At 43.6% G+C, this 27,742-nt stretch overlaps 1 protein-coding gene across 1 annotated transcript in view; it reads right to left on the bottom strand.

Moving 5' to 3' along the window:
- ACSBG1 (acyl-CoA synthetase bubblegum family member 1) overlaps window positions 1–26,800 on the bottom strand; it is a 63,722-nt gene extending 36,922 nt beyond the window's left edge. Inside the window, exons 1-6 of the mRNA XM_030191580.1 lie at window positions 26,612–26,800; window positions 21,587–21,675; window positions 20,091–20,211; window positions 15,623–15,703; window positions 7,877–8,026; window positions 121–297 (exon numbers count right to left, since the gene is read on the bottom strand). Coding sequence (XP_030047440.1) covers window positions 121–297; window positions 7,877–8,026; window positions 15,623–15,703; window positions 20,091–20,211; window positions 21,587–21,675; window positions 26,612–26,785 — 792 coding nt within the window. The 5' untranslated portion in view covers window positions 26,786–26,800. The remainder of the gene's footprint in view (window positions 1–120; window positions 298–7,876; window positions 8,027–15,622; window positions 15,704–20,090; window positions 20,212–21,586; window positions 21,676–26,611) is intronic.
- Between the last annotated feature and the right edge of the window lie 942 nt (window positions 26,801–27,742).

Below are 27,742 nucleotides of genomic sequence, written 5' to 3'. Positions count from 1 at the left end.
TTGAGTTCTTAGAATCAGAAAAGAACAGAAGTTAACTTCGAAAACATATCCCAATAAAAAGAAGAGTCTTTGGGTTTGTCATGTAGGAATTATGTGAAAAAAGCTGAATTTTATGCAGACCTTTAAAGCATCTGGATCTGAAAAATAGATTTGTTCCCCCCACTTGATTCCAGTCCAGAGGTCATATATCTGAGCTGCGATGTGGCTGAGAGGGAGATAACTGACTATGATCTCCTGATGGATTTCTGCCGGTATCATTTCTCCTGCTTTGCTGGCATGGGCTGCTGTCCAGGTAATCTATTCAGGTAATATAAAATATAATTTTGAAATAAGAGGTAGGAACCACCATAGAGTAAATCATTTAGGAAGGAGATGGTGGTGTAAAACCCAGTACAAAGTAATATAGAAAAATTTTAACAATCAAAACACATTGTACTCAATAATCTAATAAATAGCAATAAATTATGTGAAACAATACTCCAGTCATTCAAAAAATAGTGCTGTAAAAACCCAATATAACCACGTTTCAGTGTAATGCCTTCCTTTAGGGGATTTGATTACTTGCTTAAAAATCTGAAGGTCCACCCTATAAGAACGGTTAAGCAGGGCCTAGGGGCCCTGGAGTTTCTTTGGACCGAGCATCCCACCTTGAGAGGTTTGATCTCTGCACTGTATACAGTGGTGGAAATAAGTATTTGATCCCTTGCTGATTTTGTAAGTTTGCCCACTGACAAAGACATGAGCAGCCCATAATTGAAGGGTAGGTTATTAGTAACAGTGAGAGATAGCACATCACAAATTAAATCCGGAAAATCACATTGTGGAAAGTATATGAATTTATTTGCATTCTGCAGAGGGAAATAAGTATTTAATCCCTCTGGCAAACAAGACCTAATACTTGGTGGCAAAACCCTTGTTGGCAAGCACAGCGGTCAGACGTCTTCTGTAGTTGATGATGAGGTTTGCACACATGTCAGGAGGAATTTTGGTCCACTCCTCTTTTCAGATCATCTCTAAATCATTAAGAGTTCTGGGCTGTCGCTTGGCAACTCGCAGCTTCAGCTCCCTCCATAAGTTTTCAATGGGATTAAGGTCTGGTGACTGGCTAGGCCACTCCATGACCCTAATGTGCTTCTTCCTGAGCCACTCCTTTGTTGCCTTGGCTGTATGTTTTGGGTCATTGTCGTGCTGGAAGACCCAGCCACGACCCATTTTTAAGGCCCTGGCAGAGGGAAGGAGGTTGTCACTCAGAATTGTACGGTACATGGCCCCATCCATTCTCCCATTGATGCGGTGAAGTAGTCCTGTGCCCTTAGCAGAGAAACACCCCCAAAACATAACATTTCCACCTCCATGCTTGACAGTGGGGACGGTGTTCTTTGGGTCATAGGCAGCATTTCTCTTCCTCCAAACACGGCGAGTTGAGTTCATGCCAAAGAGCTCAATTTTTGTCTCATCTGACCACAGCACCTTCTCCCAATCACTCTCGGCATCATCCAGGTGTTCACTGGCAAACTTCAGACGGGCCGTCACATGTGCCTTCCGGAGCAGGGGGACCTTGCGGGCACTGCAGGATTGCAATCCGTTATGTCGTAATGTGTTACCAATGGTTTTCGTGGTGACAGTGGTCCCAGCTGCCTTGAGATCATTGACAAGTTCCCCCCTTGTAGTTGTAGGCTGATTTCTAACCTTCCTCATGATCAAGGATACCCCACGAGGTGAGATTTTGCGTGGAGCCCCAGATCTTTGTCGATTGACAGTCATTTTGTACTTCTTCCATTTTCTTACTATGGCACCAACAGTTGTCTCCTTCTCGCCCAGCGTCTTACTGATGGTTTTGTAGCCCATTCCAGCCTTGTGCAGGTGTATGATCTTGTCCCTGACATCCTTAGACAGCTCCTTGCTCTTGGCCATTTTGTAGAGGTTAGAGTCTGACTGATTCACTGAGTCTGTGGACAGGTGTCTTTCATACAGGTGACCATTGCCGACAGCTGTCTGTCATGCAGGTAACGAGTTGATTTGGAGCATCTACCTGGTCTGTAGGGGCCAGATCTCTTACTGGTTGGTGGGGGATCAAATACTTATTTCCCTCTGCAGAATGCAAATAAATTCATATACTTTCCACAATGTGATTTTCCGGATTTAATTTGTGATGTGCTATCTCTCACTGTTACCAATAACCTACCCTTCAATTATGGGCTGCTCATGTCTTTGTCAGTGGGCAAACTTACAAAATCAGCAAGGGATCAAATACTTATTTCCACCACTGTAAGTGTGTTTGGGGATATCACTTTGAGAAGCTTACTTCTATGACACACTAGGACAGTGAGCTTCATCAATCTTTTAATATCCTGCAGTGGAAAGAGGTGGTTGGTCTGGTCTATAAAACAAATATATCAGTTCAGCTGCAGGAGACCAGTATTAAGGTGTTTATGCCAATGGTATATGACCCCGGTCTGGTTGCAGTCTTTTCAGGGTGGGGGATATGGATTTTGCTGGAGGGGGCTGCATGGAGCGGGGTTCATATCTCCATATCTGGTGATCCTGTCTTTCGATACACACATTTTGGCTGTTAAGGAGGCACTGGGGTTGGAACTTTTATTTATTTTATTTATTTATTTGAGTAGTCCAAAATTGTGTTTACTACTAATGGGGCTGCAAAATGTGTTATTGCTGCAACATGGACACTCTCTACCAGTGTTGTGGAAGTGGTATAAGAGACTGAGATTTGTGATTATGATGGGGCGACTGACTTCCATTCAGAAGAGTGTGGTAGCAAAGTTTGGCAAGAGGTGGTCCAGACTCCGGGAATTTTTGGACACTAAATCGGAGCTACTAGCAGATGGTCTTCTCTTTATGTATATCTCTTATTGTTGCTGTTTGTATTTCATGAATACACATCCTACCACACACATACCCACAATAGAAGATTTTATGCTTTTTTTGTGACGGTACGCGCCGGCACCTTTTTTTCTGACGTCCGGCTCACCTGACCGCTCCCTTCCATTTGTGCTCCGTGCTCCCTGACTTGAAATCTTTGGTTTACCTGAAGTCGCGGCGAACCGGCAGTGAAAGCAGCAGGCAGGCAGGCAGGCTCGTCTCCTCGTCGCTTCCCTTCCCTTTTAGCTTGTCCCACCTTCCTCTGATGTAATTTTCTTTCCGTGAGGGCGGGACGCGCTGAGAGGGAAGGGAAGCGACGAGGAGACAAGCCTGCCTGCCTACCTGCTGCTTTCACTGCCGGTTCGCCGCGACTTCGGGTAAACAAAAATTTCAACTCAGGGAGCACGGGTGCACGAACGGAAGGGAGCGGAAAGGCAGGGAAGAGAGAATTGCTGGACATGGATAGGAGGGGAGGGCAGGGGAGAGAGGAGAATCGCTGGACATGGAAGGGAGGGGAGGGCAGGGGAGAGAGGAGAATCGCTGGACATGGATGGGAAGGGAGGCAGGGGAGAGAGGAGGCATGCTGGACATGGATGGTAGGTGAGGGCAGGGGAGAGAGGAGAATCGCTGGACATGGATGGGAAGGGAGGCAGGGGAGAGAGTACACTTGTACTAAGTTCTGAAGCTAACGTTGAAGCGTCTTAAAATTACACCCCAGCCCATCCCTATCTATTCAGTCACAATCAGGCATAGACCGTAGAAGTCTGCCCAGCTCCCATTTTGTTTCCCAATTAACGGCGTCGCCACCCAATCTCCACTAAGATTCCGCGGAACCATTCCTTCTAAACAGGATTCCTTTGTGTTTATCCCACGCACGTTTAAATTCCATTACTGATTTCATCTCCACTCTTTTTGCTATATTTTGTTCTGATTCTGAGCTTAATAAAATTTACAAGCTAAAAAAAAATATTGCAGCTTAAAGACATCTGGCTAACATATCTGAATACCTTTAAACAAAGAGCACTTGAATATTGCCACTATGGGCAGCTCCTTGGCACCCACATACTGCGTGGTGAGAGCTTATTTTAATGGCATCTGAGCATCCGGTTTCCATTAGAGAATACTAGAATGACCTGGCGTCAGTGCACTTACAGGTACACACCTGAGTTTCACCAGCCATAGACCTGCATCAGGTAAATGCTGCAAGGGAAGGATTTGAAATGTCTAATCTAGATGTTTTGAACTGATTAATATATTCAGTGGTGCCATTCATATAGTAAACACTGCTAAATTTACAAGTATAGATAGCTGTGCTGCTAAATGCAGGAACACATAGAAGTTAGAATATTTGCTCTCATATGTATAAGTACATGTAGAAGTGCCGAATATGAGTGCTTAAATGTGTGACGCCCGGTTTTACATACAATTAATTAATTTATTTTATTTTCAGGACTTCTAGACCGCACAATCTAAAATCCTTGGCGGTTTACAGTAAAAGCATACACAATATAAATACAGGAGGAGTAGACTGACAACAGAGATTGAAATGGAGATGTCCAGGTTGGGATGTGCTCAGTTCTAGCAGAGCCAGTGCAAGGCTATTAGGTGTCCTAGACAAAATTTCAACCTTTATACTCCTAGCAACCCCCACCCTCCAAGATTTTGATAATGACACTCAAGAACCATGATCATCTCAATACCGTGGCTCCTAGAACAATCCTATAAAAACAGATATTTGGACATCGTACTTTAAAATATCATAATACAATACAATATAATATAAGGAACTTCTATTCCGCATCTTAAAGAACAGAATAGAATTTATTATTTCTATACCACCTTTATCCAAAGTGGGGATACAAAAATAAACACGCATAATAAAATCACAAACAGTAACACTTCCAAACTTGCCAAAAGGCTTAGGCCTCTTTTACAAAGTGGTGGTAAGCCCAAAGTGGGCTTACTGCTCACTATAAAGGAAGTACTGCCGGGCTACTTTAGCAGCCTGGTGGTAGTTCCCACCCCCAGTGCACCGTCATATCCAGCGCTGCAAAAATATTTTAATTTTTGTAGCACTGGTGTGTACCTGGCGGTAATTGGGAAGTGCCGTATACTGCCCTGTTACTGCCGGGTTAGCATGGGAGCCCTTACTGCCACCTCAATGGGTGGCGGTAAGGGTTCCCCCTCCCCCCACAAAATGGCTGCGTGGCAAGTGCTTCACTTGCTGCACAGCTGTTTCCTGAAAAAAAGAAAGACCTACCTTTTACCCACTGTGGTAAAAAGGGCCCTTAGTGCATTTTAGTAAGAAAAGGGAACAGACATCTATGATAATACAACGGTAAAATCTGCATTAGAAAATAATAGTGTGTAGCACGTGTACTCAGTATATAGCAGTGGAGGGTAGGGAGGGTCATGGGTGGGGAGGAAAAAGTTAAATTGTTGATGATATGATTGTTCTTATGTTCATGTTTGGACGATTTGGCCTTGTAACATGCAATTTGTGGAGCCTGTTGCTTATTCACTTTCAATTTCATCATTAAAAAAATGTTGAAACATAGAAAATAATAGTGTGTAAAAAATGAACTAGACCTTCAAAAATTCCCTAAATAAATAGGACTTCAGTAATTTATGAAATCTTAAACAAGAATGTTCCAAGATTTGACAGCCTGATAAAATTGACTTTGTTTTATAAATATAAGTATAATGGTACAATTTCCAAAAGTCATTTACAAGGGGACATAAGCTATTTGAAAACTGCACATTCTTCCTGAAGGTAAAAGTATGCACTGATGACTGAGGAGCTGATAATCAGAAGCAAACACAGGCGCTATAGGCCAATAGCGCCATTGCTCCCGCCCGATGATCAGAGCTGGCGAGTTTGTGTACCAAATCGCTTGCCACTTCTGAACGCTAATTGCATGCAAATGCATGTAAACAAGGGTCTCCCGCATTCCTCCTTCATGATCAGCAGGCAGAACGCCAAACAAGGGCACTGCTACCATTGCAAACCCTACGCTAGCTCGGAACTGGTGTTAGGGTTTGCCAGCAAGGGAGGAATGAGGAAGACCCACTGAAGAGGTTTGACAGGTTCAGGATTTTCTGCCAGACATATCAAACCTAAGCCCATCCTCCCCACAAGCATAAGACCTAGAGGTCCGGTGGACCTCCAGGCCCCTCACCTCCAAAGCACAAAAACCTTGGTGGTCCAGTGGGACCGCTAGCTTCCCCCTTCCCCCCTCCCACCCCACCCCCACATTGATCAAAAATGTCCTGGTGGTCCAGAGGGACCACTAGCTAGCTAGCCTGCCCTCCCCCCAGCAGCTTACCTCTCCATAGTGGATGCACCGGACAGGGCAGAATGCCGCCATTTTGGGAAGGTTCCCAGAGGAGGCAGGTTAAAGACTGGGTACAAAGTTTGTGGGTGGAGTTGAATGTTAGTTTGGCCTTGGATTATCAAATGTTTCAGGTCGGTTTTTATTACCTTTGGCAGTTATGCAAAATCTATCAATTTTTCACCCATGCATTTTACAAGAATATTGTATGCAACTATTATCTACAATGTCTTATACTGTAGACTTTAGAGCAGGGGTATCCAACCTCGGCCCTGGTTGAGTTTTCAGGATTTCCCCGATGAATATACATGAGATCTATCTGCATACAATGGAGGCAGTGCATGCAAACAGATCTCAAAGCAGATCAATCAATAGTACAGTTCAAAACTTTATTATGAAATAATCGCCCAACACAGACTGTATTTTGCCCACAAGTAGTTGATGAGCATGACCATATGCTGTCATTCTTTGGAGCTTGTCTATAGATTCCGTCTTGGAGGAAGTCTATTTTCTGGTTTTTTGCCCTGCTGTTTTGCTTTAGCTTGCATCACATTCAAGCCCCTGACGCAGCCCTTTTGGGCGAAACACAATCTGTGTCGGGCCATTACTTTATAATAAAGTTTTGAACTGTACTACTGATTGATCTGCTTTGTTTGTTTCCACGTTGGATTTTGCGGATCGTCTGCCTTCCTGTTTTTTTGCAAACAGATCTCATGCATATTCATTGGGGAAATCCTGAAAACCCGACTGGATTGTGGCCCTGAAGGACCAAGGTTGGACAACCTTGCTTTAGAGTATAGGATGATTGCAGAGAATCTAAAATGCTACAGTAAGTCTTCTGGCTTTGGCAGGAAAGAGAGATCACATGACTTGTATTTTGTGTGCAGTCCACTCACTGCCATTGGTCCAGTGTATTCACTTTAACATACTATTCTTGGCTCTTAAGGGATTGCATCAAATGAGACCTGTCTACGTGCTAATAAATACAATATTTTTCTACTTGCTTGCTACATTCCCAGAGTAGAGGGCTGTTTGTTGTTTTCAACAAACAAGAGGATGAACAAAGACTCAGTCAAGATTTTTCATGTGTTGCTCCTGCACTGTGGAAAAAATTGCCTACTTCTTTCCTGTTATTAGACGATCTGTACTAATTTGGGAAGATTTGGAAAATTTCTTTGTTTCTGCTGATAAATTATGTAGAGGTCTATTGAGCCATTTTAGTTCACCACTGCTGAGCAATGTCTCCATTTTGTAATATGGTTTATGTTGCTATACTAAACTAATTAAATATATGTTTTTATGCATCTCACCCCGAGCATTTTTATAGGACAAGTTAAATAATGAAATACATGACAAAGTGACAAAAACTAGGGCTAGACAAGAATCCCACAAGGGCGTAAAGTAAGGTTGAAGGACTGCATGAGTAAAGTTTCTATTTGACTGCATATGATTCAATGATACTATGGTTCAATGAACTGCTTCACTATTGTTCTTAACAGAAAGTCACCATTTCCTGGAATGAGACATCATAATGTGCAAAGAGCTGTGATGAATTGGACAGGGTCACCTTGAAGAACTTCACCAACGTATTTTTCAATATAGAAAAACAAATAGAGCAACAGTCTCATACCTTGATGAATTACTCTATGTAAAAGTGCACATACATTATCATGACTCAGCATTACACCTTTAGGTTGTCCAGTTGTTCCGGAGGTGTAGATCAGCACACAGCAGTGATTAGGTTTTTGGGAGTCAAGAATGTCAGCCAGTTGAGAATCCAGTATTTCATTTCCCAAATTTATAAATTCTTCCCACTGGTAAAAAAAAAGAGGAAAAAGTACCTAAGATATACAGGACCAAGAGATTAAAGACATGCATTATTTTACATTAAGAGGGTAATTTTATGTATGAAGGTTATGTAGGTACCTACAGTCTATTTTATAAAGACATGTAGAGGGGCATTTTCAATATGACGGCTAAATCCCCAATTCTGGATGTTTTACTGAAAACGTCCAAAAATCAAGTGATGAACATAACGATTTTTGAACCAGAAAAGGATCTTTTTATTTAAAAAATTGTCATTTGCTAGATGTTTATGTGCTCAATGCGTCTATCTTTTTGGACCACTAAAAAAAAAAGTCCAAGGGAAAAACACACAAAATAAAGCCGTTGGGATGTATGAGAGGTCAGCATTCATAGTAGACTGGCCACACAAACATCCCAGCAGAGCAGTGGGGTACCCTCGAGGGAATTACAGCGGAATTCACATAAAAGGTCCCAGACATCTCACTGTTGCCCTCTTATATTGCATGGGGAGCCCTCCAAAACCCACCAAATACCTATTGTACCCAACTGTACACCACTACAATAGCTGCAGGTGTCAGTTACATGTGGGTACAGAAGATTTTTCCACTACAATAGCCCTTAAAGCCGCAGGTGTCACCTATATGTGGGTACAGTAGGTTTTTGGTAGATTTTGGAGGGCTTACACTTTCCACCACAAGTGTAACAGATTTTTGGCAGAACATCCAAACTGCTATTTTCGAAACCCATTTGAAGAAGTTGTTTTATGTGGTTCATAAGCAGTACATCCATATCACAAGGGGGTGTGTCAAGGACATGTTGGGGATGGGATATGGACATTGCCAAAGCTTGAACGTTTTTCTGCCATAATGTAACAAAGCAAAAAATGGTCCCAAAAAAACTAACAGGCAAACGATCTGCAAGATCCAGGACAACAGAAAAAAAAAAGCAAACTACATAAAAAGTAAAAGAATATTTATCTCCAAGTCATCAAAACAGCAAACAATTTCCTTTAATCGCCCAACATGGCCATGTTTCACCCTAAAAGGGCTGCATCAAGGGCTAAACCAATGGTTCCCAATCCTGGTGGCACCCCAGCCAGTCAGGTTTTCAAGACATCCACAATGAATATTCATGAGAGAGATCTGCACACATTGGAGGTAGTGAATGCAAATCTCTCTCATGAATATTCATTGTGAACATCCTGAAAACCTGACTGGCTGGGGTGCCTCCAGGATCAGGTTTGGGAACCACTGGGCTAAACAAATAATTGTAAATAAATAAATACATAAAAGGCCATTAGATAAAGTAATTTATCAAAACACCTACAACTTAAAATAAACTAAATATGAAAGACATTTCATACAACTAAAGAAAGAACTACATACCCAGCAGGAGCAGTCCAATGTTTTTCCTGTCTGGTTACTGCTAAGAATATAAATATGAATACTTGCTTAATTAAACAAAACTAAAGACAAAAAAAAAACAGTCCCATAAAAAAGCTCAGATGCATAAGGGGAATGCCATAACAAAAGTTAAATACTCACTAATACAGTTCAAGAAACTAGCAAGAGGTTTGCTTTTACTTTTTACATGGTCTGCCCTTTTCACAAAGCAAAAATGTCCAGGGCTAAAAGTTAAATGTTTTGGTCTAGACCGGTTTCAATCACAACTAAGTCACAAAAAGGTGCCCTATATGACCAAATGACCACTGGAGGGATTAAGGCATGACGCCCCCCCTTGCTATCCCAGTGGCACTGATCCCCTCCCAGCCCCCAAAGATGTGAAAGGAACATACCAGACTCTCTGACAGCTTCAGATGTTATGGCCAGTCCTCTTCGAGCAGCAAGCAGGTCCCTGGAATAGCCTAGTGATCGGCGCAGTGCACTGTAGAGAAGGGGACCCAGGCCCATATCCCACTCTAACTTGTGGATGAAAATCCGAGCCCTCCAAAACCTACCAAAAACCTACATTATGGTGACACCTACAGTCAGAAAGGCTGACTGTAGAGGGGTACACTAGGTTTTTGGTAGGTTTTTGGTAGGTTTTGGAGGGCTCCCTATACAATATAAGGTGAGATGTATACCTGGGACCTTTTATGTGAAGTCCACTGCAGTGCCCCCTAGGGTGCCCCATTGCTTTGCTGGGATGTCTGTGTGGCCAGACTACTAAGAATGCTGGCTCCTCCTACATCCCAATGGCTTGTTTTTGTGCGTTTTTTTGTTGAATGTTTTTTTTTTATGATCCAAAAACACAAAAACAACTAGCAAATGGCCATTTCCGATACAAAAAAGATACACGTTGAAAATCGCTATGTTCATCACTTGATTTTTTTTGGATGATTTCAGCAAAATGTCAAAAATCAGATTTAGATGTCATATCAAAAATGCCCCTCTATATGTTTCATGTGTATCTCTAGAATATAGACACACACATTTATACCAGCTCTATAGCTGGCATTTGTGCTCTTACCTAAGCACATATGTATGTACATAAAGGAAAATAGGTGCCTACTTTTCTTCATAGAATATGTGCGTACACACACACACACAAACATATATATATATATATATATATATATATATATATATATACACACACACACAGTTACAGAATTACACACATAGAGGTACACAAACATTTATTTATACCTTCTTTGGAGCAGGTGTAAATTTGTCTTAGATGATTTGATCACTACTAGTTAACATTATACAAGCCTACTTGTATAAACAGTTAACCCCCCCCCCCCCCCACCCCCACCCCCATCAAAACTTGTCTGGAACAGAACCATTCAAAAGATCATGCACTGCAAATGCTCAAAATAATCATTAGAATTACAACCCAATCAAGCCGTCAAGCTTTGATATAATCAAGAACTTGGTGGCCTCACTGTATATAATCATTGCTCTGTTCTATTCAAAAGACATCTCACTTTTTACAATAATGCATATAAAATTCACTTCAAAGCAAAACTGAAATAATTAATTGCACAAAGTTGCAAATAAGTTGCAAGTCTTCTCAAAGAAGTTCTTATCTCAGTGATTCCATTCTGACATGTTTCATTTTACAAAGCTGCGGTAAAAAGTGGCCTGCAGTAGTGTGGGTGAATGAAATTGCCACGTGCCAAGGCCACTAGTTACCGCAGCCAGAATTTCCATTATTTTAAATGGAAGTAATAAATGGCCATGCACTAATAAAAATATTGGTGTACAGCAATTTACTACCTGAGCCCTGCGGTAGTGCTGTTTTGCCGTGTGCTACCCGTGCAGTAGCCCTACCATGGCTTAGTAAAAGGGCCCCTAAGAAAGAGAGCTGCGACTGGCGTGACCACATTATATCTTTCCTGCAAAAACTACACTGGTTATCAGTGCCTTACAGGGCTAAATTTAAAAATGTCACATTGGCTCCCTAAAGTGTAAAATAATCTGGTTTCTCCTGTTCTATCCTCTTCCTTACGAGCATACCAACCTGCAAGAGCTTTGAGATCTTCTAACTCTAATCTTTTGGAAGTGCCATCTTTTCAGGTTATCAAGCTAGATGAATATCGTAGGTCTTCTTGTAAAGCTGAGGGGCCAAAATTATGGAATGAGTTGTCTATGTACATAAAGTCTTTGAAGGCCTTATATCAATTTAGGAAGGAGCTTAAAACATTGTTATACTTAGATGCATTTGGTTACCAGAAAGCCTCTGTTTAGGTATGATGTTAGTTTGTTTACTGTGTGTGGAGTCCTTGGTGTAGTATGTAAGTGATGGTTATATTTTTGTTATGATTTGTAATTTCATCACTATGAGTTTACGTATTGTAAAGAGCTCTACGGATTGTGTGGGTTATGAATGTTTTAAACAAATACATAAAACTCTGTTTGATTTTCAAGGTCCTCAGACAAAATGGACCAGAGTATTTAAGAACATGTCAGCCCTCCACACACCAATGAGACATCTAAGGTCCTCACAAGGATCCTCACTCTCTATCAGGGCCATGCCAAGGGTCTGTGGTGCCCCCCTGCAGGAGATCAGTTGGCGCCCCCCCTTGCAGATGAACAGTTGGCGCAAGTGCGCCCCCCTCCCCTCCCCTCCCTCCGTGAAAATGATTGCTGCCCTCCCGCTCCCATGTCCCAACTGCCCGCCCTCTTCTCCCCCCCAAGATCCCTTTTAAATGTACCTCCGTCCGGCAGCGAAGGCGCGCCACAGCGTCAGTGAAGGAGGCGGCACTCCCGACATCTCTACTAGTCTTCCCTTCACTCAATGTCCCGCCTTCTTCTGATGTCATTTCCTTGACGTCAGAAGAAGGCGGAACACTGAGCGAAGGGAAGACTAGTAGAGACGTCGGGAGCGCCGCCTCCTTCACTGACGCTGCGGTGCGCCTTCGCTGCCGGACGGAGGTAAATTTCAAAGGGATCTTGTTGGGGGGGAGAAGAGGGCGGGCAGTTGGGACACGGGAGGGCGAGGTAAGCATGGCACGGTGGGGCACCCCCCAGAGGACGGCACCCTCCTGCCATGCTTACCTTGCTTACCATGTTGGCACGGCCCTGCTCTCTATACCCTCATCAAAAGAAATTGCATGATGTCATATCCATCAACGAGCCTTCTCAGGAGTAGCCCCCACACTCTGGAACTTACTCCCAGAGGGGCTACATCTAAATCAAGACTACCTCTATTTCAGGAAGCAGGTGACTGATTATCCACTCACTCTGCATCTGGACTGCACATCAGTTCCTCATATCTCGTTTAACTGTACATATAACTTGCCTTGAGTTTAGTCTTCCATGTATTTATCCCAATTCACTTTGTCCCTGTCCCTTTCTTTATATCTGCACTTGGCCCCTTGGCTACATAGTAAGATGTTTCATTGCATTGTAGGAACAGCATTAGCATTATATCAAAAAAGGACCCCATAGAGATGAGCTTGCTACAAACATCAATTCAAGAATCCAGAACAGTTTAGCAGTATAACTTGCTCAAAGAAACAATCATGGACATTAATGAATTCTCCCCCCTTACTTTTAAACCTCCCCCATCCTAACCCACCCCCTACACTGCAAACCGAGAACAAGGCACAAAAGACAACAAAATGGGCCAGGGTTTATTGATTAATTAATCCACTACCAGCAACTGGCTGCAACATTTGCTCAAAATCATTCACAAATATGCTGAAACCACTCCCCCCAAGGTGAAGAAATGTCAGTGATATTAGTCTTTCCATAGTAATAAAGAAATCATCTATGTCCGCCAGAGCATAAGCGTAGGAGCAGCAGAGTCCAGCCAACAAAGTAATATGGATTCTTTTCACCTTGAGCACAGTGAGGCGTAGGAATCCTTGTAATCCTGGGGGTATTGGAGCAGAAAGGAGAAGTAAGTCAAAAAGTAGAGTTGGGGTCAACGACAAACGATAGGTCCAATGAGATATAGCATGTTGAAACATCTGTGACCAAAAGCCTGTATGGCCAGACAGTGCCATAAAATGTGGCTCAGGGTGGCTGTAGAAGCATGGCATTTGGCACAGATGGGCAAAGCACTGCTCTGTGAGCCTGAGAGGGAGAGATGAACAACCGAAGGATAAATTTATATTGTAATTCCCACAACACAGCGTTCCACAACCAACACTTTATACCCAAGACCCCATCCTGGATCTGAGCTGCTGTGATATCTACCACTAAATCATCAGACCAAGAGAGGTCAGCCATGCTTAATCCGAGACTTCTGTGGTGTCCTGCAGATAGCGGTGATGGTATGCCAAAGGAACAGGATTCTGTGAGCCAAGTGTCAACGCTTCATTTGAGGTGTAATGGACACCTTCACTAAGATTCACCCAGCCTAAATTCCCAATGTAATGACTCAGCTGTAAATAAGCAAAATAGTCAGTAGACAGGAGCGAGAAGGTCATAAGGAACTCCGTAAAAGTTTGCAGTTTCCCATCATCAGTCAGGAATTGGTGCAAATAACATAGTCCAAGGGAGCGCCAGCAGGCAAACACAGGCAAATCAGAACCAGGGAGGAAACCGGGATTGTATAGAATTGAAAGGTAGGGTGTCACTACCACTGAGAAATGATAGCATTTACAAAGCCACCTCCATGTAGCTTGAGCCAAGTGAAGAAAGGGGTTCCAATGCAAGGCTGAGGGAGAGCGCCGAGGCAATGTACGAAACAGCCAGCTGAAATGTTCATGTCCAAAAAACTAATTCTAGTGAGGTAGCAGAGATGAAGCTCCTATCACGGAACCAGTCTTTGATATGGCGCATGGAACATGCCACCATTGAATAGCGTATATTTAGCAAGCCCAGACCTCCATATGCTCTTGGTTTCTGAAGGATAGAAACGGGAAGTCTGGCACACCGACCACACCAAAGATAACCCTGAAGGCCCCTGTGTAAAGTGCACTCATCTCGAACCTTTAAATAAAAAGGAAGCATCTGAAAAACATAACACCATTGGGGAGCTAATATCATGTTAAACAAGAAGGAAAAGAGGATAGGCACAGCAGAGCTGTAGCAGACGAATGGATTCCTGCAAGAGTGGTCATACATTACAATTATACAATTGGATTAAATCAGCAGAGATATCCACACCTAAATATTTAAGGGAAAATTCCTCCTTCCACTCAGCTTGGACCTCGGGGGTAAACGGGAGTGCCTGGGACTTCCGATGATTAAGCCGGAAGCTAGCCAAACTCCCATATTGTTCAATAATTTGTAGCATAGCAGGCAAGGACCTCTGGGGGGTCGCTCAAGATTAACAGCAGGTTGTCCGCATAGGCCAACAGTTTAACAGAGCCCCCTTGCATACACACACCTGACAAATCCAGAGCCTCATGCAACATAACAGTGATTCTAAAGAAAATAAAGAGTAAAGGGGAGAGGGGGCATCCCTGGTGGGTACCACAGCACACAGAAAAAGGAAGAGTGTGGACTTCATTAACCAGCAAAGAGGCCTGGGGATCTGAATAAAGCGAGAGCATTGCCAAATAAAACCAGCCCTGGATCTTCACATGGCGTAATGTTTGGAGTAAAAAGGGCCAGTGAACCTGATCAAACGCGCGTTCCACATCTAATCTGGTCACCAACAATGAGGCTCATGCATGCAAACTCTGTAGCATGGCTAATATTAATTTTCAGACATTAACAATTGATTGGCGGCCGTGAACAAAGCCAACCTGATCAGTCGTTACAAGCTCAGGCAAGCTCGCAGTATGCTTTCATTTATAGAAGGGGAACGCAATTTTCAGTGAGGCTTTACCAGTGTACAAAGTTCTGATTATTGCTTTCCATACCTACTTCAAAATCTTCACTGTCATTTTTCTCGAACTCTTGGAAAACTGAGTTTTATTTATTTATTTATTTATTTATTGTTTGCATTTGTATCCCACATTTTCCCACCTCTTTGCGGGCTCAGTGTGGCTTACAATAAGATAAGAATAATGAAAATACATTTGTTGCAACTTGGTTATGAGTTATATTGTACAAGTTATGCGAGATAATCGAATTATCATTAGGAAAATCACAATGGGACATCAACATTGAGACATTGGGAGGAGACAATGGGAAGCTTAAGGGCAGTGTTAAGACACTTTTTAAAAATATTTTTAAATATTTAAAAATATATTTACATACTGTGTATAGATTTGGATGTTTCTCCTGCAGAGATCCTTTGTACTGAACAACAGCTTTCAAGTGAGGTAGCCTGTTCCAGATCTGCAGAAAAAGAAAAGCATGCTATTTTATATTTGACATTACGGAGGTCATTTTAGAAGGGCTTTTCTGTCTTTAAACCTCTTTTACATGTAGAAAATGGGCTATTCTAAAATTCTGTGACAGTATACTTGCATATAATTAAACACATTGATAATAACACATTGTGAAGAAACAGTGGGGCCCTTTTACTAAGAGTCTAGGCGCGGCCAACACGTGTCAAAATGGAATTACCGCCTCACTACTGTGTGGCACGTGCGGTAATTTAATTTTTGGCGTGTCCAATACGCGTGTCTGAAAAATATTTTTTATATTTGCCAGCAGATGGGGCATGTTTATGCTTAAAGCTGTTACAAAGGACTGATTTCTCTTTCTTTTAGTTGGCATACAAATAATAGGAAGTGCCTTGCAGTGATGTAACCAGTTTTTATTTGAAACTTGACTGTTCTGGGCTCTGATTGGCCTAGGATTTTGAAATTACCCAGCAGATGCTGACTGTTGCTCCAGTTTCAGCCTGAAAGAAGGTGAGAGCGATCTCTTTTGCTGAAGTTCTGTGAACAGATATATGCCCTGATCTCCCCAGGTACTTTCTAGGAAGTATGCAAGTGTTTATTTAGTGTTATAATTGATCCATATTTCAAAACACAGGCAAATAAGAACCAGGGAGGAAACCGGGATTGTATAGAATTGAAAGGTAGGGTGTCACTGCCACTGAGAAATAATAGCATTTACAAAGCCACCTCCATGTAGCTTGAGCCAAGTGAAGAAAGGGGTTCCAATGCAAGGCTGAGGGAGAGCGCCGAGGCAATGTATGAAACAGCCAGCTGAAATGTTCATGTCCAAAAAACTAATTCTAGTGAGGTAGCAGAGATGAAGCTCCTATCACGGAACCAGTCTTTGATATGGCGCATGGAACATGCCACCATTGAATAGCGTATATTTAGCAAGCCCAGACCTCCATATGCTCTTGGTTTCTAAAGGATAGAAACGGGAAGTCTGGCACACCGACCACACCAAAGATAACCCTGAAGGCCCCTGTGTAAAGTGCCTGTTATTGCTTGCCAACTGAACTATTTTGTTCCATTGTTCAATATTTTTTAAGAGAGTAAACATAATTGTTTGTTCGCCCTGTTTGTCTGGACTGATAAAGAATCCTGGTGGCAGGGGTGGACTGACCATTCAGGCAACCGGGCAGTGCCTAAGGGCCCAGAGGCTCTAGGGAACCCAGAGGCTCTGCCTGGATGCCCACCACTTACTACAGCCCTCCTCAGTCTTACCTTTAAAGGTGTGCTGCTGGTGATCTAGTGGCCTCTGCGGGGGGGGGGGGGGGGGGAACATGTTCTTTCCTGCCCGTTGTGCAACCGCTATTCCCCCTGCCCAGCACCGCTGTATTTTAAAAATGGTGGCTGAGACTCCCTGTAAAAGTCTCGCAAGACTGTTGAGACCCAAGAGACTACCATGCACAAACATCATAGAGTATGTAAATACTTTAAAAAGATCAATTTTGCTTAATTGTATAAGCATTGATACTAAGCTTGTTGGATTACTCTATTTATCTTGGCTGTTAAGAAAATTACAGACTATTCAAAACACGGCATTATGATTGATTTACTCTAAAAAATCTGATAGTATGTCTCCAATATATATGCAGGCTCATTGACTACCAATATATGCCAGAATCTTATTCAGATTTTGTGTTTGACTTATAAGGTTGTGTTTGTGTCAGACTTGTGAGTTCTTGTACCAAGTAAAGCGCTGCTGAGCCCGATACTCAGACCAGGTACTGCTTGGCGGCCGGACAACCCCGGGTTTCACCTGTGCTGACTGCTGTTCCCCAGAGGTTGAGCCCCTAGGTGCGGGCTGCCTGCAGGACTTACGAGACGGAGCTGGAAGCGGGGTGGTGAACGTATCGGCCAGGCAGACAGCAGGCAAGAGAGTGATCCAGTTACAGGCAAAGTCAATAGGCAGGCAGCAGGCAGGGGAGTAATCCAGGAACAGGCAATGTCAACAGGCAAGCAGTAGGCAGGGGAGTAATCCAGGTACAGGCAATGTCAATAGGCAAACACCAGGCAAGAGAGTAATCCAGGTACAGGCAAAGTCAGTAGGCAGGCAGCAGGTCAAGAGAGTAATCCAGGTACAGGCAAAGTCAGTAGGCAGGCAGCAGGCAAGAGAGTAATCCAAGTACAGGCAAAGTCAGCAATGAGGGACAAGCAGATAAGAAGCAAACTATTGAGCAAGTAACAGCTACCAAAGTAGAAGCCAAAGCAAGGAGTCCAGGAAGAGCTCAGCTGATAAAGTGCTGGCATCTGACATCAGCAGGAACCAGCAGGGAGAAGGAGCACAGCCATAGGACAAGAGCAGGGGAAGGAGGAACTGGAAGACCAATAGGACAGAAGCAAGGGAAGCCAGGCAGAGGGAGAGCAGACCCAGGTGGGTGGAAGCAAAGCAATTAAGGAGCCTGTAACCATTGCTCTCTGAACAAACCCAGAGAAGAACTACACACACATGGCTCAGGGCAGTGCCAGTCAAGTGTGCGTGTTGATGGGATCCTGCGCAGCTTGCGTTGAGGTAGGGGACATGACGGTTTGGTCTAGCTCCCTTATATTTTGCTAGTCATTTTGTCTTTTCAACTTCAGTGAGAGACACAAGAACTTCCAATTTATTCAGTTATCACATTTCAAATGGAAGAAAAAGGCTCAAGTTATTGGAGAATCTCTTAGCTTTCCAAGCACCAAGACTTTTGAATTTTATGCTTTCTGCTATAGATTACAGGCATTTTAGGCACATGATTAAGACATACCTGTTTAAATTCTGTAAATTAACAATTAGTGTTCGTTTATTACCTTGTCATTAACTTTATTGTAAATTTTAAAGGTAATTTTATTTTTTGTCATAATGGACTGTTGTTAATCTCTGGTAATTTCCATATTTATCTTTGTAATCCACACGGAACTGAAAGGTAGATAGTGGACTATAAGATATTGTATTATGTTATCTCATCCATACTCACTGTGAATATCCTGAAAACCTGACCGGTTGGGTGTGTCCCAAGGACTGGGTTGAGAAGCGCTGCTCTAGAGTATGCGCCAAAGTTGTTTAGCATGTAACTGGAAAGGGGGATGTACACATGAGCAGGCTATGGGTGTGTCACCAAGCAACACACATTCTTATAGAGTACTATCAGTTGTGCACATTGCATAGTGCATTTAGGGGGAAATTCCATATATGGCGCCTTAAAAATCGGCGCTGTAAAATCACACTGTTAGTTTGATTCTATAAAGTATGCCTAAAGTTAGGCGTACTTTATAGAATGCATAATACGCTGTTCTTGCGCCTAACATTTAGGCACATCCATTTAGACACCTAAAACCAGGCCTAAATACCTGCACCTACGTTTGGCGCAGATCGAGTGTATTCTATAATAGTGCACATAGTTTTGTGAAATGCCCAAGGCCCTCCCATTCCACGCCCATGGCCATGCCCCCTTTTCAACTGTGCGCATTAGAATTTATGCACACCACATTATAGAACACACCTAGAAAGTAGTGCGCATAAATTCTAATTAATGCCAATTAGTGCCCCTAATTGCTTAACATCCAATTATGATTGGCTTGTTAATCAATTAAGTTGTGCGCACAATTTTGGCTGTGCAGTGAAATTAGTGCACACAATTTAAAGTGCCATATATAGAATTTTTGGGGGAAAGACTGTCATTCCACTGCTGAAAGTGGGCACACATACATTTTGGCACTCCAAGGCAGCTTTCAGCTAGTATTCAGTAATGGCTTAGTGGTGCATAATTACCATTACAGAATTGGCACTATGTGCACCCAATGTTGACGTCAAGTTGTAGAATTGCCCCAATAATGTATGAGTACTATTTCCTAAAAACTAACCTGTTTAAAAAAGCATACCCTACTGATCCAACTTAAATGCCTGATCTCTGCAACACAACGAAACTAAAGTACGGAATGGACATAACACAATTCTTCCGCTATACGATTCCCTAATTTGGCTATGCCACATGAACTTTATCTTACCACAATATCACTTTGTATTTGTTCACATCAGAGTCAGCAAACGCCTTTCCGGTACTATGTAAGCCACATTGAACCTACAAATAGGTGGGAAAATGTGGGATACAAATGTAACAAATAAATAAAATAAATAAATAATCTCACCCAGGAATGCCTCGCCTTCACTCAACTATCAGTGCAAGCCAGGTGAAACCCACAAGTAATTGAAGCCAGGATAGGTCATTTTCAGGCAGCCCTTTTGCCTGGGTCAATGACTTTTAAAACTTGACTGCTCCCGATGGAAAGAGGAAATAAGATCAGGGTTAAAAAGCACAACAGTGACTATATCATAAAGCACAATGGTCCTCACCTACCTGCAGGATTTTGTCCAGTTGCTTCTGATTTTCCACCATGATGATATTAGCCCTGCAGTCATCAGCAACATAGTGACAGGCCTCTGGAGAATTGGTTGTATAGATTCCTGTTGTAATTCCTCTGTTAGCGCAAAGATCAAGATAAAGAAGGTTGTTTACCAATGGTGCCTAACGGCGCTAACGGCATTGGTAAGTGCTGTCTGCTATGGGACCCATATGAATAAGCTGAACTCTGTGGCAGATAGTGTGCTAACCTTTAGTAAATGACTCTCAAATTAAAAAAAAAAATGCATTAGAATGATTTCTATTTTATTGGCAAAGTAGGTAAACCTTCCAAATATTCTCAACATTTACTTCATTTTAGCAGTGAAAGAGAAAAATACATTCTTCAAGGAAGGAATGTGCTGTCATTTTAAATCACTGAGAACACCAGCAAAATTAACCTCTCTTAGCAGGTCATTCTCAGATATTCAATGTACATAACCGCACAGTGCTGTTGAGCAGTGGCGTATTTAAACAAGGTATGTCAGTGGCATACGCATCCATTGTCAGACTCAGCCCCCGCCTCCATTTTAAAATCCTGTCATAGATCGAACGCAGTCTGCACAGGGACTTCCTCCCTGAACAGTCCCGCCCCTGACTATTCAGGGAGGAAGTCCTGGTGCAGGACAAAGGCAGCCAAAGAGTGCCACTGCCCGGGTGAAGACTGCAGCACTGCAGACAGGATTTTAAGGTACAGGGGGGCAGGAGATGGGGACAGGGGCAGTGGTGGTGCCAAGGACAGGGGGTGGCACGGCATGGGGGGAGACACAACCCTTGTAAAAATTGTCTGCCTACGCAATGAAGCTACAAAGTAGTAAATTTAAAACAAATTAGAGAAACTTTTTCTTCATTCAACGTGTAATTAAACTCTGGAATTTGTTGCCAGAGAACATAGTAAAAGCAGTTAGCTTAGCGGGGTTTAAAAAAGGTTTGGCTGGCTTCCTAAAACAAAAGTCCATAGACCATTATTAAAATGGACTTGGGGAAAATCCACTGCTTACTTCTAGGATAAGCAACATGAAATGTATTGTACTTTTCTGGGATCTTGCCAGGTACTTGTGACTGGGATTGGCCACTGTTGGAAACGGGATGCTGGGTTTGTTGGACCTTCGGTCTGTCTCAGTATAGCAAAACTTATGTACTGAGCATCTTCAGCTAGGGAGATAAGGAGCCAGGGACAGAGCTTGGTTTATTTGGTCTTCCCAGGCAACAAGATATTCCACTGCCCCTGTCTTTAGTAACTCTTTAGAAATAGGTATAAAAAGATTGACTTTCAATAACAGTAATTCCAATATAAAGTCATACACTTACTGTAGTTTAGGACTAGCATAGCGTCTCTGCTTTCCATCAGCGTATTTCTCTCTTCTCTCTCCCCCTTCCCCATATCTTCTTCAGTAATAGCAGTGGCATCATTAAGTAATACAAGAGTCAATATTTCTAAACTATAAACCTACCCTGCAAAGATGGCTCCTACAGCTGAAATGAACCATTCTGGTGAGTTAAATCCAAGTATCCCGACACTGTGGAATCTTTCAAGCCCAAGCTTTGGATCAGAAAAAGTGAAATAAAGAAACAGCTTATGAGTTGAAAATATCTATATCTGTCTGTGGAAAGGAAAGCAGGAAGGAGAGAGGGTACAGGTGATTGGAAGAGGGCCAAATAATGAAATTTAAACCTCTCTCTGCTTCAATGTACAAGAAAGCTTATGTTTGAAACATTAACATTGCCTCTTTGAGAATGCTTAGACAGGATATGTGGTTTTTTTTTTTTAAACTCATTTTCTCTTTTGGTCATCATTAGCAGTCCTTTTGTCAACATGTTTTTATTATTTATTTATCTCGAATTTATAGTTTGCCTATGCAATTTAATCTCAAGACAGATTACAACATGAAATAATACAGTCAGAATATGATGCAGCAAAAAAGGTCTCCTCTATCATGTCACCCTTCTGAGCTCCAGTGTCATCTATCCATTGATGTTTGCAGGAATCTGAGTCACAGACAGAGGCAGAATTGTCTGGTAAGGTGGTGTATCACACCCACAGTTTTCATGCAATAAAAGTGCTACCAAAAAGGGGGAGGGGGAAACAGTTCGACAAACATACTCAAAAGTAGTCACTGAAACAAAGGGGCAAGTGCTTTACCACCAACAATGAAATCAAGAAAATAGCACCAAATACAAAGTAGGCATTTATATGTCAATTAATCTATTGGAATCTCACCTTTTGGATTACTTTTGGATTTGGTGCTATTTTCTTGATGCAAAACAAAGCACAGAGGCCAGAACTGATGCTGGAGACAATGTTTATTAAAAAACTAGAACCCGAAACAGCCAGTGTTTCAGCAAATGATTGTCTGCCTCAGGGTTTATGAATTAGTCTCCTCAGTCTCATAAAGTGAGCTGTAGAACACCACAATCACACTGTTCCCACTTAGAGGCAGAAGCACTAAAGCTTAATGAGCCTTTAATGACCCTCCAACCAGGAAAATTTGATCCGTTGCATGCATCAAAGGGCTTTTACCGAGGAAGCCAGCAGCTAACGAAAACGGAATGGAGATGAGCAATTAGTGTGAAAACCCCATTGAAACGAGATGCACTAACCTTTTCCGATTGCCTTTACGCAGGAAAAAGGCAGGAAATCTAACGAGAGGTCTGGACCTCTCGTTAGGACAGCTCTGTGCCAGGAAAAATAGTAAAGTGAAAAAACAAACAAACTGTGAGCCAATCCCAGCGCATTAGCAGAGCTAATAGCGCTGTGATTGGTCAAAAGGAAACTGAAAGGCACAATCCATAAACAGAAGCCTCTACAAGCCCCAAGGAGTTCAAAAATATTTTTTTTCTAGGCATGCATCCCCGTCCTCAGACTGCAAACAAAACACACGTTGCTTAGAAGGAGAAAAAATAAAGGCTTCATCATCTGTCTCTCGATCAGCAACAGAGAACATTTTTCATGGCAATAAATCCAGGGGCAGGAGGAAGAAATGGTCCCCAGAACTTCATGCCACTCTTTGCAAGATCTTTCAACCCTGTTTTCGCACAGCCCCGGCCCCCCTCCCTTCCTCACTACTCTGTCTCCCTTCAGCTTCGCCTCCCGACATCCTCGGCCCTGTGCCCCGCCCCCTCTTGGGGTCGTCGCCGCCATTCCCCCCCTCCACCGGGCCCCCCTCCCTGTTACCGGGCCCGTGCAGCACCTCTCTCCTCTGTCCGAAGGCGCTGCACGGGCAAGAAGAAAAGCTGATGCCTGTCTTCGCACAGCTTCGGTCGCGCGTCTCTCTCCTCCTGTGCCCGCCCCTGTCTGATGTCAGTAACCTACGTAGGTTACCGACGTCAGACAGGGGCGGGCCCAGGAGGAGAGAGACGTGCGACAGAAGCTGGGCGAAGGCAGGCATCAGCTTTCTTCTTGCCCGTGCAGCGCCTTCGGACAGAGGAGAGAGGCGCTGCACGGGCCCGGTAAGAGGGAGGGGGGCCCGGTGGAGGAGGGGAATGGCGGCGACGACCCCCAAGAGGGGGCGGGGCACAGGGCGGAGGATGTCGGGAGGCGGAGCTGAGGGGAGACAGAGTAGTGAGGAAGGGAGGGGGGCCGGGGCTGCTAAAGGTACGTTTGCTTTTTAATTTAGAATGCAGGGGGAAGTGGGGCAGGGGGGAACGGCGACCTCAGGTGGGGGGGGGGGGCAAGGACGGCCATACAGGACGCTCCTGACAAGCGCCTTTGCCCCCTCCCGACCCTTTTTTTATTTTTGTTTTGATTTTGGAGCCATGTGCTTGTGTTTTGACTGTGTTTTGACTGTTTGTGGCATGCGCAGAGCAGCTAACATAACGCTTGGCTGCTCTGCGCATGATTTGGGGGCCGATTAACGATGTGTATTGTGATTCTTTGATACATTGTACGTTTCAATACCGATCTCAGCATGTGTGACTTTTGTTTTTTGGTGCATTCTTCGTTATTTTAAAATCGTTAGGGACTTTAACGATTTAGATTTTTTTACGTTTGGTTGCTGCATCTGCCTCTAAACCAGGGGTAGGCAACTCCGGTCCTCGAGACCCACAGGCAGGTCAGGTTTTCAGGATATCCACAATGAAAATGCAGGAGATAGATTTGCATACCATGGAGGCAGTGCTTGCAAATCTATCTCCTGCATATTCATTGTGGATATCCTGAAAACCTGACCTGCCTGCGGCTTTCGAGGACCGGAGTTGCCTACCCCTACGCTAAACTGAGCAGGAGTCTTTCACCTATAGCCCTTCCAGTGGGGGGGCGCTGTTTCACTATCACATTTTCAATAGTGAAGGACAGGCAAGTCAGTTAATTATACCAACTGTGGTGCTCTACTGCTCTGTTTGTCAGATTGAAATTTCAGTTCCACAAATATAGTGCAGCCGCAGGACTGCAAGCACATTTCAAAGGGAACCCCTACATGGTCTTTCCCTTTGAAACTGAAGGGACCTGCTACGGTACATGTATATAAGTATTCATGGACTGTGAATCAGCTTTTCAACAAGGACAAAATCCGTGGCTGAAACCATTTGTGCGTGTGGATATCAAAATGAAAAATTTTAACAGTTATGAACACTTAGAGCTAGATTCTATATATGGTGCCAAAACAATCTGCGCTGAAAAAGCGCTATTCTATAAACCGCACCTAAAATTAGGCAGGTTTGTAGAACAGCACTTACGCCCAGGAGTTGCGTTTAAATTTAGATACCGCCATTTGCACCAATGAAAATGTGGTGCAAATAGGTGAAGAAACAATATGGCAAGGCGACAGCTGTGGCTAGAAGGATGCTAGGCTGCATAGAGAGGGGCATAACCAGCAGAAGAAAGGAGGTGTTGATGCCTCTCTACAAGTCATTGGTGAGGCCCCACTTGGAGTATTGTGTTCAGTTTTGGAGGCCGTATCTGGCTAAAGATGTAAAAAGACTGAAAAGCTACAAAAATGGTATGGGATTTGCATTGCAAACCGTACGAGGAGAGACTTGCTGACCTGAACATGTATACCTTGGAGGAAAGGAGAAACAGGGGTGACATGATACAGACGTTCAAATATTTGAAAGGTATTAATCTGCATACGATCCTTTTCCGGAGACGGGAAGGTGGTAGAACTAGACGACATGAATTGAGGTTGTAGGAGGGCAGACACAGGAGTAATGTCAGGAAATATTTTTTCACGGAGAGGGTGGTTTCAGGGCTGCCGAGAGGGGGGAGCAGGAGGGACAAAATTCCCCGGGGCCCGGGCCTCCAAGGGGGGGCCCGGCGCCACAGTCCCCTCCACTCGCCGACCTCCGTCCACCACCAGGCTGGGCCCCCCTGAATTCAAATCATAGCGCCTCACCTCGACCTCGCTCCATGTGAGAGAAGTGCAGCAGCGGCAGTCTGCAGATCACCTCCCTTCTGGCCTTCCCTCCCTGTGTCCCGCCCTCGCGCAAGTTACGCCAGACGAGGGTGGGACACAGGGAGGGAAGGCCCGAAGGGAGGCGATCTGCAGACTGCCTCTGCTGCGCTTCTTTCACACGGAGCGAGGTCGAGGTGAGGCGCTATGATTTGAATTCAGGGGGGCCCGACCCAGTGGTGGATGGAGGGGGGCGGCGACGACAACGACCTCAGGGGGTGGGGCAGGGCCCCAGGGGCGGCCTTGCCCCTGGCCCGGCCCAGTCTCTCGGCGGCCGTGGGTGGTGGATACGTGGAATGCCCTCTCGTGAGAGGTGGTGGAGATGAAAACGGTAATGGAATTCAAACATGCGTGGGATAAACACAAAGGAATCCTGTTTAGAAGGAATGGATCTATGGAATCTTAGCGGACATTGGGTGGCGACGCCGGTATTTGGAGAATAAAATCGGTGCAGGGCAGACTTCTACGGTTTGTGCCCTGAGAAAGGCAGGGACAAATCAAACTCGGATATACATATAAAGTATTATATACCATGTTGGGCAGACTGGATGGACCGTTCAGGTCTTTATCTGTTGTCATTTACTATGTTACTAAATTTACGCGTGGAGCACCCATAGTCTATAATTATGTGCGTAACTCAAAACCACACCTTCAATCCACCCTGAAACGCTCATGACCCTTCCATTTCTGTGCCCCCTTTTTTGGGCTACGTGTAAAAGTTAGGCATGGAGCCCACCCAAATTTGCATGCAATTTTTTATAGAATTTGGGGGTTATTTTCTCAGGATTAGAATGTTAGTTACAAGTTTGCTTTAACTGGTGCCTGAACTACCATTTGTTTTACCGGTACAGCTTCTGTTATAACTGCTCCATGTAACTCAGAAGAATTATTCACAGATGAGTAGCCATGACTCCAAAACTGGATGAACCTTTTAGGTTACTTGAAATAAAATAAGCACATATAAACCTTTAGCACATCAGAGTAAACCAAGTCTATACTAGCTAATGTATGTAGAATTGTATTTAAATATGCTAAATAATTATAGATCACACTAGCTGTGCACTGTATATTGCTTTGGTTTCTGCTTTTTACCTTCAGGAAACTTTTGGCAGCTCTTCGGGAAAGCTTATAATATTCTGAAAATGTGACCTGTTCCAGTTTTCCATCTTGTCTACTAATCAGAGCATTCAGAGATCCATATTTGTCCAAAGTTTCCTGGAACATTTGATGAACTGTTATTGGAGTTTGTGCACATGAGTGATCCATTCTCAGTTTGACCAGACCATCAGCACGTGTTGTCCATAAAGCATCTAAAGGAGCAAAGAATATTGATATTGTTTTAGATTGTACCATATAATGCCCTTACAGAGGGTATTTTTATGAGTATGTGCTTACTTTTGTAATATTTTAAGTAAGTGGAGGAGTGGCCTAGTGGTTAGGGTGGTGGACTTTGGTCCTGGGGAACTGAGTTCGATTCCCACTTCAGGCACAGGCAGCTCTGGGCAAGTCACTTAACCCTCCATTGCCCCATGTAAGCCGCATTGAGCCTGCCATGAGTGGGAAAGCGCGGGGTACAAATGTAACAAAAATAAATGACATCTTATAAAATAATGACCAGTGCATAAGTATGAGCTTTGAAATGATGGTGCATACTTTGCCCGTCGGTATGCACAGGGGTAGAGATTGGACAAAATTTGCTATATTGTCATGACTGACTAGCAGTGTCTGATGGTTTGCAATGGTTTAAAACAAATTTCAAAAAGGAAAAGAACTACAAAATATGACAGGAAAGCAATACAATACTCAAACAGAGAGACCAAGGAGGAGAGAGCGCAACATAAATAAAAGGGGGGAGACAAAAGAGGCTAAAAGGAAGAAGGGACTACATTTGAGAAGGGGAAGGAGGGACAGAAGATTATTAAATACTACAATTGCTCATAAATTGCCCACCGTTCCCTCTGAGCTGAGCGGGAGTTCTCCAACTGTATTGCTGCCAGAGGGATGAATGCTTCAATATTGTGCTTTCAATTGCTAGGGATTGGCATGTTCCCTGGTGTCCTGCAGAACCAGTGCTTTTTTTGTGCCAGTACGCACCAGTACAGCGTACCGGCACCTTTTTTGTAGGTCCCCTCCCTGACCCAGTTCCCACCTGCCTACCAGCTCCATGCCAATGACCCTCTTCTCCTGCCACCTGGCACTGTGATGACCCAGCCTTTAAAAAAA

The sequence above is a fragment of the Microcaecilia unicolor genome, chromosome 1 (genome assembly GCF_901765095.1).
Source record: "Microcaecilia unicolor chromosome 1, aMicUni1.1, whole genome shotgun sequence".
NCBI classification, from domain to species: domain Eukaryota; kingdom Metazoa; phylum Chordata; class Amphibia; order Gymnophiona; family Siphonopidae; genus Microcaecilia; species Microcaecilia unicolor.
This window is presented reverse-complemented; position numbering and strand designations above follow the sequence as displayed.